Source organism: Eurytemora carolleeae, unplaced genomic scaffold (genome assembly GCF_000591075.1).
Source record: "Eurytemora carolleeae unplaced genomic scaffold, Eaff_2.0 scaffold23, whole genome shotgun sequence".
In the NCBI taxonomy this organism is placed as follows: domain Eukaryota; kingdom Metazoa; phylum Arthropoda; class Copepoda; order Calanoida; family Temoridae; genus Eurytemora; species Eurytemora carolleeae.
In genome coordinates, this window is record NW_019396045.1 from 287,668 (window position 1) to 304,672 (window position 17,005).

At 31.2% G+C, this 17,005-nt stretch overlaps 2 protein-coding genes across 2 annotated transcripts; both read right to left on the bottom strand.

Annotated features, from left to right (window-relative positions):
* Window positions 1-4,043: 4,043 nt before the first annotated feature.
* On the bottom strand, window positions 4,044-8,012 carry LOC111702003 (uncharacterized). Its single transcript, XM_023473524.1, has 6 exons — window positions 7,876-8,012; window positions 7,016-7,074; window positions 6,478-6,546; window positions 5,718-5,829; window positions 5,438-5,526; window positions 4,044-4,741 (listed from the first exon to the last, which is right to left on the bottom strand). The coding sequence occupies exons 1-6, from the start codon at window positions 7,919-7,921 to the stop codon at window positions 4,487-4,489; spliced, it is 630 nt and encodes a 209-aa protein (XP_023329292.1). The 5' UTR covers window positions 7,922-8,012; the 3' UTR covers window positions 4,044-4,486.
* A 3,051-nt stretch (window positions 8,013-11,063) lies between these two features.
* On the bottom strand, window positions 11,064-16,797 carry LOC111702013 (CD63 antigen). Its single transcript, XM_023473535.1, has 10 exons — window positions 16,695-16,797; window positions 15,794-15,870; window positions 15,675-15,727; window positions 14,834-14,945; window positions 14,609-14,707; window positions 13,666-13,767; window positions 13,487-13,515; window positions 13,053-13,161; window positions 11,711-11,818; window positions 11,064-11,245 (listed from the first exon to the last, which is right to left on the bottom strand). The coding sequence occupies exons 2-10, from the start codon at window positions 15,851-15,853 to the stop codon at window positions 11,180-11,182; spliced, it is 738 nt and encodes a 245-aa protein (XP_023329303.1). The 5' UTR covers window positions 15,854-15,870; window positions 16,695-16,797; the 3' UTR covers window positions 11,064-11,179.
* Window positions 16,798-17,005: the final 208 nt, after the last annotated feature.

Consider the following 17,005-nt stretch of genomic DNA (forward strand, 5'->3'; position numbering starts at 1 on the left):
AATATTTGCGTATATTCATCAAAAGAGACAAAATCCAGCTTCAACACCTAGATGTTGAAAATGATTTTTTTCTTCAAAATTTCGCTTCGTTTTCGCATTTTTGGCTTCATTCAATTTTGCGAAAAAATGTGAAATTTCGCGAAAAAGTTGGCAAAATACGAACGAAAACTTTCGCATTTTTTCGCGAAACGTTTCGTTCGCTACAAACCCTAACTTACACCTTAAAGCCACCACCTTAGCAACTTATAAATTTGTTATTTTCACTTTTTCTGGTTTCTTTATGGTGTAATGTTTCTAAAATGTGATAATTTATTCTTATATCTTCAGAAATGGCCAACCCATAAGCATTTGAAAAAAATATGTTTCGAATCATCCCTACTAACCCGAAAACTTAAAAATAAGTATGACATACGTATATATACGTATTTTTAGGTTAAGGAATACGTAAAAATACGTAAAAATATGAATTTTCCATACGATGACATACGTATTTTCGTAACCATTTCTTTGGTTAAAATACGTATTTCACAAACGTAAAAATGCGTATGTAAAAATTTGTGCAGTTGAGGTTTCGTGAATATATTGACAAGTAAAGAAAAAACCTAAAAAATACGTAAATAAAAACCTAAAAACTTTGAAAACTTTATTGGAATGAAATTTACGAAAATATACGTATTTTTAGATTTGCATCAAACTTTTAAACTCGAAAAAAATACACCTTTTTAAGTAAAGGAAACCCCTAAAAAATACGTAAAAATACGTAAAATGAAAACCTAAAAACTTTGAAACATTTCTTGGCATGACATTTACAAAAATATACGTATTTTTAGGTTTGCATCAAACTTTGAAACTCTTAAAAAAAAACTTTTTAAAAAATACGTAAAAATACGTAAAATAAAAACCTGAAAACTTTGAAACATTTCTTGGTATGAAATTCACGAAAATATACGCATTTTTAGGTTTGCATCAAACTTTCAAACTCTAACAAAATTAACCTTTTTAAGTAAAGAAAATTCCTAAAAAATACGTAAAAATACGTAAAATAAAAACCTAAATTCTTTGAGATATTACTTGGTTTGAAATTTACGAAAATATATGTATTTTTAGGTTTGCATCAAACTTTTAAACTCTAAAAAAATACAACTTTTTAAGCAAAGAAAAACCCTAAAAAAATGTAAAAATACGTAAAATAAAAACCTAAAAATTTTGGTATGAAATTTACGAAATTATACGTATTTTTAGGTTTGCATCAAACTTTTAAACTCTAAAAAAAATACGATTTTTTAAGTTAAGAAAAAACTTTAAAATACTTAAAAATACGTAAAATAAAAACCTAAAAACTTATTTAATGAAAAATTTATTGGTATGAAATTTACAAAAATATACGTATTTTTAGCTTTGCATCAAACTAATTTAAACTCGAAAAAAAAATACACTTTTTTAAGTAAAGAAAAACCTAAAAAATACGTAAAATACTTAAAATAAAAACCTAAAAATTTAGAAAAATTACTTGGTAAAAAGTATACGTATAAATACGTTCTGGAAAACCAAAGCATTTAAAAAAATTGCTTGGTATGATAAATACGTAAAAATACGTAAATATACGCAAGCTCTTTACCCAAAAGTTGAGCATACGTATTTATACGTAAAAATATCTGTTAATATGTATACCTATATAGAGACTTTGGTATTTTTAGGTGAAACAATACACCATACAGAAAACAGAAAACAGAAAAAATGAAAATAATATTTTTTTCAGTTGCTATAGGTGTTGGTCTTGACGTGTATAAGTGCGTAGCAGAAAAATCAAAAAATGTTTAACTAAATTTGCCAATTAATTGACGAATTGTTAAACAATGCAATTTTTAATTAATTTTCCGTTAAGATCAGTAGATCATATTTATTTCCAAAATGATATAAAGCATTATTCTAAGGTAAAAATGAGGATTTAGCGAAAATTTTAACTCTCAGATTAAAAAATGGCTTTAAAAAATCAAGTTTCCTTTAACAGCACGCGAAAAAATGGCTAGAATAAAGAAAATATTTTGGATTTTTCTTAGTTTAATATATATTTATTAAAGATCACCTCTAAACAATTTTTACAGAGCTGTCCAGAGGGGGGGGGGGGGGTTTAAAAACAGAAAAATTTTCACTTTTTCAGGGGGGTGCGGTTAGCCCCCTTTCTGAATGTGATCAGGGGTGTAAAAAATAGATTTCTTTTTACTTTTGTTTCCTTCTTTTGATTTTTTACTTTATCTTATGTTTTTTCTCAGATAATGTTCCCCCTTTTTCCCCCCTCCCTGCTACGTCATCGTGAGAAACTGCAGCCTTACCTTTTCTAAAGAATACCTATCAATTGTTTTCTGTACATGTGTTTTATACTCTATATACTAGTTTCAATTAAACCAGGATTACAAACTATACAAAAAAGAAAAACTTTCTACTTTGAGTTTGTCAATCAATTTCTTACTATAGCCAGTCTATCTTTATTTGTAACACTATAAGCTGAAATACCCTGTGTTACCGAGGTTACTCACAGTTTCTCCCGCCGTTTACCCGCACTTGGTCGTAAATTACGATTTTAACTATTTTTCCATATTAAAGTGGACGAAGTGGACTCAACTTAGAATCTCAAAACCAAGCTAAGAACATATCATAGTTCTCCCGAATTTCCCAATCAAAATTTATGATCTTGCAAAATTGAGATAAAAAACTTAAGCTTTTCTTAAAACAATCAATATGCAAATGATGCTGTTATTATGTTTTAAACCATCAGCATTTATACATGAAAATATCTCTAGGATAAAATTGCGATTAGGTTTTAGACCAAGATTCATCGGTATTTATTCCTTACATGATTTCAGATCTATATCTCTAATTTCAGATTATATACAGGGTGTCCCCATAAATAAATACTAAATAATGGAAATTAAGCATGGCGACTTCTATTTCGTCTTTTTTCCGCGTTTAATTTTAAAGTATTATAGTTAAATGGTTAAAAACGAAAATCTGCTGCATTGGGAATTTTAAAATGTGGTGTACCATTACTTCTTTGTACCTTCAAAATTAACGGAGAAATGAAGAAATCTTTCCATATTCTTATTTATTAAATAACAACGAAATCTTTCAAATGTATTATTTTGTCTCCGTCAATTTTGAAGGTGCAATGTATAATGGTTTCCAATCTCAATTCTGTCTGCGCAATTGTGCAGAATTGCACGCAACTGTACGGCATTGCGCGCAACTGTTCTCGAATTGCGCGGAATTGCGAGGAATTTATAGGGCTCGCAGTTGCGCGCACGTAAAATCCACTTGCGTTGGAAACCCATTATGAAGGCAGCTAGACCACATTCTCACATATTCAAAAGCCCATAAGACGTTTAAGTCTTTTTTTGATACTCTTCGTCATTAACAGCTATTGGTAACGATCTTCAAGTTGTCTCCCAATTCCCATTTTTATTGAAACACCCTGTATCTTAAAAATCAGCATACAAATCATAAAAACAATGACAGACTTAACTTTTTTGTATTCTCTCTACTGAACATAACAATGAAGCCAAGTAGAGTTGTAATAAATTCAATGGATGAAGCTTAGTTTACCATCCTTATCATATATGTTTTGCTTATCTAGTTTACTATCTTTATTATCTATGTTTTGCTTATCTAGTTTACTATCTTTATTATCTATGTTTTGCTTATCTAGTTTACTATCTTTATTATCTATGTTTTGCTTATCTAGTTTACTATCTTTATTATCTATGTTTTGCTTATCTATTCTCTGTGTTCTATTTGACCCTAACCGGCCAGGCCGGTCAATTCATATTTACCTGTATCTATAAATTAGTATAGTATCAATCGTCGTTTTAGACAGACGTATAGAGCCAGGGTTTTGGCTAGAGATAGTGTCTTTGAGACTGATCATTAGAGTTAGAGTCAAGTATAGGGAGATTGATCGGGACCTAGATTGTTACAGAATGAATTGCATTTTAATATAATGACCAGCTTAAACCTGTAGCTTAGGATAAAAGAAGGAAAAATAAAACTATTATTACTCAACATTTATTTTACTGTACAAGTCAGTATTTACATTATAAAATATATAAAACTAAGCAACATAAAACAGCTAAAAAGGGATTTTAAGCCAACATTTTTATGAACCTCTCTTTGATAAACAACTTTTCTACCATTTAAAATTTATAGTAGTTAAGTATAAATAAAAAATAAGTAGACTCAATTTGTTTCTGGATAAAATTAAATAACTTAAAAGTTGTTACTTATCATGTTCTAGACTTCTGGTAATAATTAATCCCTTTAAAGTAAAATTTAAAAAATAGAATAATACAGAATAAATCATTCCATATATAATTATATATGCATTTTACTAATGAGGGATAACATTTTTATACATTTTTCATTAGTGATTACTTAGTAATCTAAACAGGAATTTTAAATGCATTGTGCATTTTTAAAACATTGGAATAATTTTTCAACAACTTTTTATCTTAAGTTCGTCCGCACCTTTGGGCATAAAAGAAGCGGATAATTCAGAATTTTTCATTAATATTTTAGAAGAATCCTCTTCTGTTCCCAGATTGTGAAGTTTCAGCATGACATCAGCTGCGCCCGTGGGATTTTCAAAATGGCCGCCAGAGAAAATATCACATTTGGGGATTTTAGTTACACGCTCATCCAACTTATCACAGAGATCCACACTCAAATCAATCGGCTCATAAACACGATCCTAAAAATTGGCATTTTTGAAGAGGGATATGCCCGATTCACCAAGGTACCCTTGACACCATGATAAATAATGAGAAAAATATCTTCGTTTTTCTAGCTTTAGTGGGGTAAATTCAGATAATTTTCTCCATTATTTCTGTAGCAGAAATACGCAAGTCACTTCTATAGAAAACCAATTTTTAAAGAAAAATAAATTATGGATATCTTATTCATGCTTGTACCATTGAGAATCGGGCGTGCCACTATATATAAATGGAATGTTTAACCATAGAGAATAGAATATATATTAGAGAGGAATTTTTTCAGTCCCTTTCAGCCTGAAAGGGAGTTCAAAGTGTATAAATCATATAAATGTTCACAAATTATATGCAGTAGAGTACATTAATACAGTATGTTCCCGAGACTATTCATTTCAATTTAGAATTTTTTAAAGCTGTTAAATAAACTTTATAATGAATTAGGTGAATAAAAAACATCATTTGATTTATAGTTATAACGGAAAATCATCGTTTGTAAAGTGAAAGGCATAGAGTCTATGTGAAATGATCATTGGTCAATTATGAAACCAGCCTATTTCATGATTTGGTTTACTTTTAATATTATTTTAAGTAAATTCCCCTCTAATATATATTCTATTCTCTTTGTGTATAACACTTGATAATAAGCCTACAGTCCCTTTAAATGAAAAATGTCTTACCTCGTTCAAAACATTGAGCTTACGTTTTGTTCGTTTAACTCTTAAAGATTCAGTTAAAATGTTTCTCAGTGGTTTGGTTTGTTGCTGCCCTGAACAGACATTTTTAAACTTAAATTAATTTTTCTTTAAAAAATTCTAAAATTTAATCATTTTATTTGAAAAGGGCAAAAAGAAAATACCACTGACGCGATATGGATATTTCAAAAATTTGAATGTGGGGATACAAAATTAACGTAGAGTTCATTAGAGCAAGTTTTTAATCTTAGTTATTTAAATGTCCCTTTTTTCTCGGTAGGACAAGGTGAAACTGTCTCCTCCATAATTCGAATCTTCAACTGGGGTTCAACTCGTAACTTCAGGGATAAAGACGACATTTCCTCGCCGGGATTCCGCTAAATAAAAAACGTTATCTTTACCAACTCTAACATTTTGGCATTATTGACAATTTTATGGTTTTAAAACGAAATGGCGCAAAGGCCTAGCTTAAAGTTGGTTTTAACTAGGTTTTCAAGACATATTAGTTTTAAAGGTTGGATCATGGATGGCTTTACAGTGTAAAGGATTAAAGTTTATAGAAAAAAAGGATGTGTTTTCATAGCCCAGCTAAGATACATGTTTAGAATTCATGATTTTATGAATATGAATATGATTTCATTGATTAATCTGTATTTATGCATTTTATTAATATACTTCCGAAAGTATCGCAATTACTTTCACTTTTAGTCCATACTTAAGTCCATACTTTAAAGTCAATTACTTAAAAACTTGAGAATTTTGTTATTGTTAATAGGAATATTTAGGTCTCCTTGAAATTAAAAGGTTTATAAAGGATTTCTGTGGAAAGACGTCTATGCAATATGGCAGCAAATAAGAGGACTAGGCGAATCCCGAATACCTGTTCATCCAAGCAAAGCTCTATTAATATTTTCGATGGATCAGATTGTAATTAGTAGATCATAAAGATAGGATTTCTTATGAATGTATATGCAGAGTTTCGAAATTTGTCGAATAATTTAATAAAAATATTTCTATTGTTCTACCTTGTTTGTGAAGGATAAGCTCTGCCCCCACTGTTTAATATTCCCAGGGCTCAAGGCCTCAAAATCAGACTAAAAACAGTAAAAACAGTGAAAACAGAAGAACTCAAGATACAACACATTGACATTGATACAGTGCGAATCAAAGAAAAAGAGTTGGAATAAGAGATTTGAAGTCTGTGTCAATAAGGGACTGTAAACTTAAACTTAAAACCGTTGTCTATAACAAATCAAAAATGATGGGAATTTCTCAAAATAAATAATTTCCAATTGCTGTTCTCATAAAAGTGACTTCAGAATATATGCAGTTTAAGTAATTAGATCCGATTAATGATATAGATATGATGACTCCAAATGGGAAATGGTAAAGAATTTGGCAATATAGAGAGGATTTAAAGGGTGTGTACCCAATTAAAGATGGAATTACACAATACTTAGAAAATAAATTAGAAGATATTGAATAAAAATAGAATTTTGATTTGAAAAGATAAAAACGTTTGGAAATAACTTAAAGAATGTGCAAAAATGTTACAAAATTTACCTTTCTTATTGGAGATCTGAACGGAGATATCGGATCCATCTTTCTTAGCTTTTCAAGTCCTGAAATATAGATATTAGCCTGCAAAAAAAGAACATTTTTTCAATTAATTTTTGAAACATAAGTAGTAATCAAGATCAATGCTAGATATCGATCTTTTGTCAATCTGCAGATTAATTAAATCTTCATTCGAAATCTCACACGGGGATTTTAATTATCTTACATACAAGTTTAATCTCTGATGATCTCCTAAATATCTAATCCTATCTTTGTATTGTTGCAACTTAATAATATGGATTGTAGACCTTATTTATTTCAAACTTTGACTTATGCAGGGTCAAATAGGTTTAGAATATCTAAGGTTTACAACTTCAGGTTGCAAAGAGGCTTCTATATATACATTTGGCTTGTCTGTCTGTTTGTCTGGGTGTCTGTTTGTTTGTATCCAATAAACGTCAAAAGGGCTGAACCGATCGGGCCCAAATTTTTTGTGGGACCTCACGTGACCCCAGGGAAGGTTTATAAATGATCAAAATTTTAAAAATTTGCGTTTAAAAGTTTTTTATTTTTGAAAAATTTTGAAAATGCGCAAAAAAATATTATGAAATCCAAAATCTTTTTTTGTTTTTGTTTTATACTGTACAAAGAGAAGATGTTCAGAGATAAAGCCACAATTAAAAGTTGAAATATAAGATGGGCGCGAAGCACCCTAAAAGCCTAGTATTATAGAATTTGAGCGATCTATCGACGATTTTTCTTTTTTCATTTCCACTCTTTGTGATTTCTTTCGACTGCAGTTACAGAAGTTTAGACAAGCAAGAAAATTACAATATTTTATCATCCACACTATGAAAAAAACTTACCTTTGCCAACTGGACTCCTCATAAAGTCATTTTTGATTGATTCCATTATTATAATTGAAGATAAAATATAGTATAGTTACTGCTCACACTACAAGAACAACAACTGTACTGCTACAAGATAGGAATATTAATGTACTGTTCAGATTGCGTACAGATAAAGTTGTACATAGAGTACAAGTTTAAACCTAGTTTTAAAAGTGTAAACAAAGGATTTTTAAGATGAAATTTCCAACAGCATTTTAAAACCCTTTAAGTAATTGAAGAAATTTCAAAAATTTCCCCACAATTATGTTTGAAGTATAAGGTACTATAGTATATTCACGGAGTACAGGCATCACATGAATAACCATGATATTGTTTGAAAAGAGTAAATAAAATTGATGTATAGCTTTATGTGTATGATTCCTTAATTAAAGCTTTGTAATATGCATAGAGAATAGAATATATAGAGAGGAATTAAAAGAATCTCTCGGTATGAATTTTTTCAGTCCCTTTAAGCCTGAAAGGGAGTTCAAAGTGTACAAATAATGTAAATGTTTACAAATTATATGCATTAGAGTACATTATTACAGTATGTTCCCTAGACTATTCATTTCAATTTCGAATTTTTTAAACTGTTAAATAAACTTTATAATGAATTAGGTGAATAAAAACATCATTTGATTTATAGTTATAACGGAAAATCTTCGTTTGTAAAGTGAAAGGCATAGAGTCTATATGAAATGATAATTGGTCAAATAATTTTAGATTTTCTATAAAATGATATTCAAAGGGCCCAACAGGTTATATAGCATAAATATGTGAAGTACACCTGCAGTATGGAAACAGTACAACAAAATGGCCGTTTTACACTTTTTTCCAGTAAATTCCTCTCTATATATTCTATTCTCTATGGTAATATGTGTAATGTAAAAAGTACAAATAACAATTGTGCTGTCAAATCAGGCTAGGATTTAAAATAGTCCAATGAAATGAAATTGTAATTGCAATTGTACCAAGGGCGTATACAGGGGGGCGCTTTGGCCACATGGTCAATTATATCCATTTATTTATTATTATTTAGGGTTAGGTTAGGTTAAGACACTTTCTGGGCCGAGCGCTGCGGCTAGGACAGGCCTGGGGTCCGAGCGCTGCGGCCACGGGTTAGGTTAGTTAAGAAAATTTCTGGGCCAAGCGCTGCGGCTAGGACAGGCTAGGGGGCCGAGCGCTGCGGCAACATGGTCAATTATATTGCCAACCCGACCATTATGGAAGCCAGAATCAGACTAAAGTTTTAAATCTTCAAAAAAGTTTGGTGGATTTTTGTGATTAAAATTGCGAGTTTCCTATGATTCAAATCAAAAAATATTTTTATCATTTTGACCTTTTGTCGTTTGACCCTTTGTCACACTTTTGACCCTTTGTCGTTTGACCCTTTGTCGTTTGACCCTGTGTCGTTTGACCCTGTGTCGTTTGACCCTGTGTCGTTTGACCCTTTGTCGTTTGACCCTGGGTCGTTTGACCCTTTGTCGGTGAATCCTTTTGGAAAACCCAAGCCAACGTTGACCTCATGTTCTAGTTTAAACCCAGGCCAATGATCCGGCTCCCAGAGGTGACATGAATAGGATTTTCCTAGACTAAAGCCGAATGAGGCAGTAGTATCGACGAAGAATCAAAGGCGGAAGGTTGATCTGCTATATGCGGCGGAAGAAAGGCGGACGATCCGTCAAAAGCTCCAGTTTGATTCCAATAATTGTAGTATGGAATATTATCTTCTTTTTTTAGGTTGTAAATACACTTTTTCTTACGCTTTGTGAACTCATTCATTTCTGTCAAAGGCTTCAACTTTTAATTGAAACACTTAAACAGTTTTATGAGCGTGGTGTGGGGGGGGGGGTTCCCCTGAAATTAGACGGGTATAGAAGAATGGAACAGTATGGCGGCAATTTCTATTCTTTTGTGTGTTCCTAGTGTCCTGGTGCCAACCTTTAGATCCAATCTTAAAATCTAGAAATATGTGAGAAGACCCGGCCAACCCTGTAATACAAATAGATACCTAAGAAATCCCAGGGTGTATATAGATGTAAGGAGGGGGGATAGTAATTTCACACATTTCATAACTGTTAGCAGGAACTGGTTTCAGGTAAAAGAACAACTTTCAGTTGACCTTTGTTTACATTTTTTGATATTATTTTGATAAAACTAGTTTCTTGGTGGGGTTAAACATTTATAGGTAGAAACTTTTGAACTGTTAATCCTGTAAGAAAACACTAATCCGTTTTGTGGGATTTATAGGCAACATAAATATGTTGTATATATCACAAAATAACCATATGAAATATTTAATCGCTTCAAATTCAATATTTCCAATTTTTTTTTAGCTCATAATCTATAATTTTGAGCTTATCATGATGACTTTAGGAACCCAAACGAATTTTTACCTTACAAATACCTTTCTGAGGTTCACAGGAAATTTTCAGCTCATGTGATTTTTTTGCGCTGAAATAAATTTCATACAGACAGGCAGCATTTCTCGAATCTATTAATTGCATTTTGAACTTTGTATTATTTATAAAAAGTGGATTCATTCAGGAACCAATTCTTATAAAAAAAACTTTGTAAGATGCTGTGGCCATTACAGTCACTTCAAAATAGTTTTAAAAAAGAGAAAAATGATTTACACTAACAACTTAAGATTTAGATGGATGTTTTGCAAAGGAACTGTCTTGCAAAGGAAGTGTTTTGCAAAGGAACTGTCTTGCAAAGGAACTGTCTTGCAAGGGAACTGTCTTGCAAATGAACTGTCTTGCAAAGGAACTGTCTTGCAAAGGAACTGTCTTACAAAGGAACTGTCTTGCAAAGGAACTGTCTTGCAAAGGAACTGTCTTGCAAAAAAAAAGAATTCAGTTGCCCCTAGGATTTCTTTCTCTCTTTCTATAGAGATTGAATACAAATTGAGAGTATTTTTGTTTTCTGTTTGTACAACTTCTTATCCCTTTACAAAGTAAGTCAGTTTATTTCTATCCATTTATAACAAAAAAATCAACAAACATATGAAAAAGAAAGAAAAGAGTAATATATTTCATTAAGTTTATGCATAAAATGGTGCAAGTATAAACAAATTGTTTTAAAATTGCGATGCAGAAATACAAAACGTAAGAAGAGGTTTGTGTGATCAATCCATCAAATGTGCAATAAAAAACAATACATAAAAAATCTGAATATATTGAATTAAATTGGTGATTAAAAATTGTTACAGTCAAGCAAAAGTATCCAAGAAGGAATTGTTAAAGAAAGCATGTTGTTAAAATGGTTTTAAATGTGTTTAAACAGTTTCGTATTCTTTCTTGAGGGCTCGGGCAAGCAAGAAGGCAGACACCATCCCCAAAAACTGAAATATATGGGGTTAATAAATTCAAAGAGTATGCAGAATTATAGACTTTGCATGAACGGGTTTAAATCTTGAGAGTATGTTTAAGTTACAGTATTTTCACATCCAGGTATATAAACTTTCCATGTTCGGAATATTAATGCTGACTATACGATATACTAGATTTTGCACACTCTACGTCTCAAGAGAATGACAAAAAAGAAAAAATTTAATTAAAAGGGCATATTAAAGCATTTCTCAACTTTTAACGAATCCATTTCTACTTAAATTTTTTCTCTTTGAAGAGTATAAACTTTAAAAAATTGCGTATTTCATATTATTTTTTCGCGCATTTTCACAAAATTTAGGCCTGATCGGTTCAGCCGTTTAGACGTTTATTGGACACAAACAAACAGACAGACAGACAAGCTTAATTAATATATAGAAGAAAAACTGATCCTAAGGATTAACAAGACACACTATAACCTGCATAAACCCGATCCCGATACCAACTCCACCAAGTACAGCAACATTCTCCTGTATCTGGGTACTGAAGGTTTCAAAACATCCTCCAAGGTGGATCTTCATAGCAGCCTGAAATCATTAGACTTCTATAATCAAGTTAGATTTTTAAGTGTTACATTATTATAGGCGAGGTGGAAAATCAGGTTTTTATTCTTTTAAAAAAAACTTCTGCACGCATTATATTTTTAATAGCGAATTGGTATTTATTAATTTTCTTAACCTCTAAGCCCGTCCTTAAGTTTACAAATGTAATGCAAACTAAATTTTTTAATCAAAATAATGACATTTAAGAAAATTACAGTACGTATATTTTCACTCAAAATGTCATATTTCTTGTAAATCTTGAAAAAAATACTTATAAATTGATCAGCTTAGTCAAGGATGTAAGGCAAGGAAAGTCATTTCAGAACTGTACACATCTTCAGTACTGCAGTGCACTGTCTCTGGGCGCTAATGTAAACACAAGACGGATGTCGAAGCCTGACATGGGATCCATCATTCACATAAAAAATCAATGAAATATTCTGGTCATAGGAAATTATTATGTGAATTATCAAAATTATCAAAATTTAATCTTTTAACCTCCTCGGATACTAAACGAACACTGATGCATCTATTATTGTTTACAAATTCCGCCCAGAGAGAACTGGTTTCAATATGTACACAGAGTATACACAACCGCAATTGACTTTCCTTGCCTTACATTCTTGAGCTTAGTAATCAGAGCGTTCGCCAGTTAGAATGCTTATATTTTGATTGAAATATTTGAACAAGTTTACTGAATTTATCAAGCATAATCAAATGACTAAACTTAAATGTTTTACGGCTAATTAGGTTTCTCAAATGCACAAATTTTAAGAAATTATAGCATTTTAATTCAGAAAATACAATTCTTTTATCAATAACTGAAGTAGAATCTAAAGATTTAAAATTATTCAAACTAAGTTCAAATGATATCAAACATTGTATTGCTTGTTTTTTACCTTAAATTCTTTTCAGTCGTTTCATTAATCGTTTCAATCAGAAAAAGTTTTCTTGTAGAGACGAGTAATAACCAGAAAAGACATTTTTTGCAAAAAATATTCCAAGTTTTTTTTTATTACAAAATAAAATAAATCGATGGAAATACTGCTAATAATTTAAAGCAGAAAAAATTCTTTGTAAAAATTCAAATTTGATTATAAATCCCCAAGGTGCTAAGAAGAGTTTTATTGAGCAATCTAAAAATATTTGTTTAATAATTTTGAATATTTCATATTTCTTATTTTTTGAAAATTGAGAAAATTCGCCATCTTTTGTTCACCTTCGAATCATTTTCAGTGAGCACCGACTTTCCACAGTCGACAATATCCGATAAACAGCAGGAATCAGGAACATTAGTCTTCTCAGAGAACGTAGTGTTTCCCCAGTCCCTAGTTAGGTTCACATAAAAATGAAAATTAAAAGCACTGTCAGTCCCTAGTTAGATTGACATAAAGATGAAAATTAAAGGGACTGTTACCCCTGTCCCTAGTTAGGTTGACATAAAGATGAAAATTAAAGGGACTGTTTCCCCAGTCCCTAGTTAGGTTGAAATAAAGATGAAAATTAAAGGGACTGTTTCCCCTGTCCCTAGTTAGGTTGACATAAAGATGAAAATTAAAGAGACTGTTTCCCCTGTCCCTAGTTAGGTTGACATAAAGATGAAAATTAAAGGGACTGTCAGTGATTTTTGTGAACTATTTAATATGATGTTACCTGAATTCTTGGGCTCCACAGCAACGCATCTAAAAATATTGTCAAATATTGGTTATTTAATTACAGGGTTACCCACAAAGGATAGAACTTTAAAAGACGACTGTAAAAAACCCTCGAGCAGTTTAAGGATTCTCATTATTTATATCAAACCCTGTATATTCTTCATGTTCAGTATTCACCTCTCTTTGAATAATATCCCAGGTTTTGGTGACTCCCTCGTATCCTGGCTGTTTATAGTTCTTCATTCCCTTCTCCATATTCTTCTCAATCAGTACGTTCATCTATAACATTGAATACGATATAAGACGACCTATCCCTTTAATTAATATCATGAAAAATTGCCTACACTCACTTTTTTTTAGATGAAATTTACCATTCAGCATTTGACAAAGGATGCTACTAAGTTGAATTTGGCTCCGGTGCTCCAGCAAATTTTGTTAGAACAAAATTTGACATTTCTTTTAGTGTACTGTCTCTTAAATTTATATTTAGAAAGATTGTCTATCTGTCCCTTTAATTGATATTATGAAAGATTGTCTACCTGTCCCTTTAATTGATATCATGAAAGATTGTCCACCTGTCCCTTTAATTGATATCATCAAAGAATGTCTACCTGTCCCTTTAATTTATATTATGAAAGATTGTCTACCTGTCCCTTTACTTGATATCATGAAAGATTGTCTACCTGTCTCTATAATTGATATTATGGAATATTGTCTACCTGACCCTTTAATTGAAATTTTTGAAAGATTGTCTACCTGTCCCTTTTATTGATTGTCCCTTTAATTGATACTATGAAAGATTGTCTACCTGTCCCTCTAATTGATATCATGAAAGATTGTCTACCTGTCCCTTTAATTGATATTATGAAAGATTGTCTACCGTTCCCTATTGTCTACCTGTCCCTTTAATTGATATCATGAAAGATTGTCTACCTGTCCCTTTAATTGATATCATGAAAGATTGTCTACCTGTCCCTTTAATTGATATTATGAAAGATTGTCTATTGTCTACCTGTCCCTTTAATTGATATCATGAAAGATTGTCTACCTGTCGCTTTAATTTATATTATGAAAGATTGTTTACCTGTCCCTTTAATTAATATTATGAAAGATTGTCTACCTGTCCCTTTAATTGATATGCTGCAATGCCAGCCCCTATTTCCATAAGAAAGATTATGCCCAGTAGAATTCCAAAGGTTAAGGTCATACATTGATTCTCCTACAAAATTAATATTTTACAATATTTTTCAAAATTCAAATTTCGGAAAAGTTCTTTTTCTGTTAAACATTTTTTTATTGATGTTACCATATTTAAGAATTTTTTTTTTTTTTTAATTGGATTGACCTTGATTGCCCCGCAGCAGCCGAAGAAAGCTACGAAGAAAATGATGCACCCAACCACGCTAAGGAACACCGGGGTGTTGAAGAAGCTGTCCCCCAGGAAGTCAAGGTATTCACTGAATATATTTGTAAAGGTAATATTTCGAAATTTTATGTGACGAACAAACTTTTACTTTGCGTTGACTAAAAACATCATGTTTTTTTTAAACAGAGCTTAGTGGAGGGATATTTGGCTCTCTCTGGCAATTTTTATATCCCATTTTTCTTTGAAGAAGTTTTAGATTTGGTTCAAGAGAAAATCTAAATATTATCATCATGAACATCCATTTTGAACAGGACAAAAATTATTTGGTGGGAATATTTTTTATTCATCTTGATAAAAGAATTGAGTTTTTGCCACAAACTCAAGTTTTCTAATCCCTATATCTTTGCCACCTAATGATGAAGACCATTGACATTTCAAAGTAAGATATTTTGATCTAACAGAAAAATAACCTTATAAATATAATGTGAAATACGAAGACGACTTTTAGATCTTTTAGATCTTTTATCTAAAAAATATATTTGTAAATATGCGGGACATCATCCAGCTACAGAACGCAGGGTTACTCGCAAGTCACACGGGGTTATAGACTTCATATAAATTATATTATAATTTTTATACATTTAGCAAGCAGTCAACTTGATTAATTTGTTGCCAAATCCCTTAAAATAATATTAAAACCCCAGATAAAATTCTCAACCTTCAGATGGATGTATTTATACAGTATTATGTACCAAAATATGTACTATATTTCTAAAAGGATGTACGTATGTACAAGAAAATTCAAAGAGTAAACTATCACCTGTACGCCCCCTGTACGACACCTCCTGTGATAATAAGAAGAAGACCAGACAACTAAAACCAAACAAAAAAATTGTTTAAACCATTTAATTTTTTTTTGTTGATATATGGTTTTCTTACCGCGAATAAAAGATTAAAGGCGAAGAGCAAGTATTTGACACATTTCATACTGGTTTCCATGTTGCCAGATTGGAAATCTGAACAGTAGATTTAACTTTAAAGGAGTTCTTCTCAAAAACATTAGCAATTTATAAGTACCATATTAGTTCTAAACATTTCCCAGTCAAAATATTTAACTTTTCTCTGTGACCCGGCAAATCTTGTTTGAATTAGATTGAGCACGGATTAAACTTTAAAAAATATAAAGATTAGAAAACTCAGTGTCGATAAACTAAAGAAAGAGATTGGTAATCAATAAACCAAGTTACAACATAGGCGACGCTTCTATATTTTTAAAAACTTAATGAACAAAAAACAAAACAGATAATTGCACAATTCAAACTTTAATTTTCTAATCCTTAAATCTATTGACAGAGTTCTGTGTTCGATTCACAACTGTACCCTTAAAAACCTTTGTCTGATGAATCCATGTTTTGTTTTTTAAAACTGATAATTTTTATTTGTGGCTTCTCATGATTGTGACTTGCGCATTTCTTGTTTCATAAACCATGGGGAAATTAATAGAATTAAACACCTTAAAGCTAGAAAAAAAAACGTTATCTTCTACGTCATTGATTGGATTAACTTAAAGCTTCAAGATACGACAGCTCCTTCCAATGGAATTCCATGTGACTTGCGCATTTCTTTCTTCAGAACCAAAGAGAAATTAACCGAATTAAACACTTTTCAAGCTAGAAAAGATTGATTAGATTATTGGTTAAAGGGTACCGTTGTATTCGGGAATCCCTTCCTTAAATGGAGGTTCAGTTAAAACTACAAAAACAGTCCCTTTAAATGCGATTAAAAATCTAAACAAAATATATATTAATTATCTATAATTAACACTGAGGACTTGGTTAACCTCTATTGGTGGAGGGAGGCTGAAGGCTGGTGGAGGTCTGTACACTACATGACACAGGTGTGACCTCTATTGTCCTCTATTGTCCTCTAAACCAACCTGAGGCCCTGTATCTCGTCATTGCTGTGGGAGTTTAAAACAATTTACCTCGAATAAAGTATTTAATTTTTTAATCTTTCACTCTCATCTTGGTTTGATTAAAGCAATCATTATTATAATCAAATAATTTGTTCATTTGCACGCTAATAGAACATTTTTTGAAAATTGTTTGGATCAAATTGTCATCCCTTAGTTAGAGAGTGTATAACAGAGAG

What these genes read in the sequence shown, in the direction of transcription:
- LOC111702003 (XM_023473524.1), bottom strand. Translation starts at nt 7,921, where the DNA reads ATGGAATCAATCAAAAATGACTTTATGAGGAGTCCAGTTGGCAAAG. An exon ending in GCTTATCCTTCACAAACAAG is followed by an intron (nt 5,830 to 6,477) that starts GTAGAACAATAG and finishes TTTTTTATTTAG; the next exon opens with CGGAATCCCGGCGAGGAAAT. An exon ending in TTGTCCTACCGAGAAAAAAG is followed by an intron (nt 5,527 to 5,717) that starts GGACATTTAAAT and finishes ATGTCTGTTCAG; the next exon opens with GGCAGCAACAAACCAAACCA.
- LOC111702013 (XM_023473535.1), bottom strand. Translation starts at nt 15,853, where the DNA reads ATGGAAACCAGTATGAAATGTGTCAAATACTTGCTCTTCGCCTTTAAT. An exon ending in CATATCAATTAAAGGGACAG is followed by an intron (nt 13,768 to 14,608) that starts GTAGACAATCTT and finishes TCAATGTTATAG; the next exon opens with ATGAACGTACTGATTGAGAA. An exon ending in TCGGGATCGGGTTTATGCAG is followed by an intron (nt 11,246 to 11,710) that starts GTTATAGTGTGT and finishes CATATATTTCAG; the next exon opens with TTTTTGGGGATGGTGTCTGC.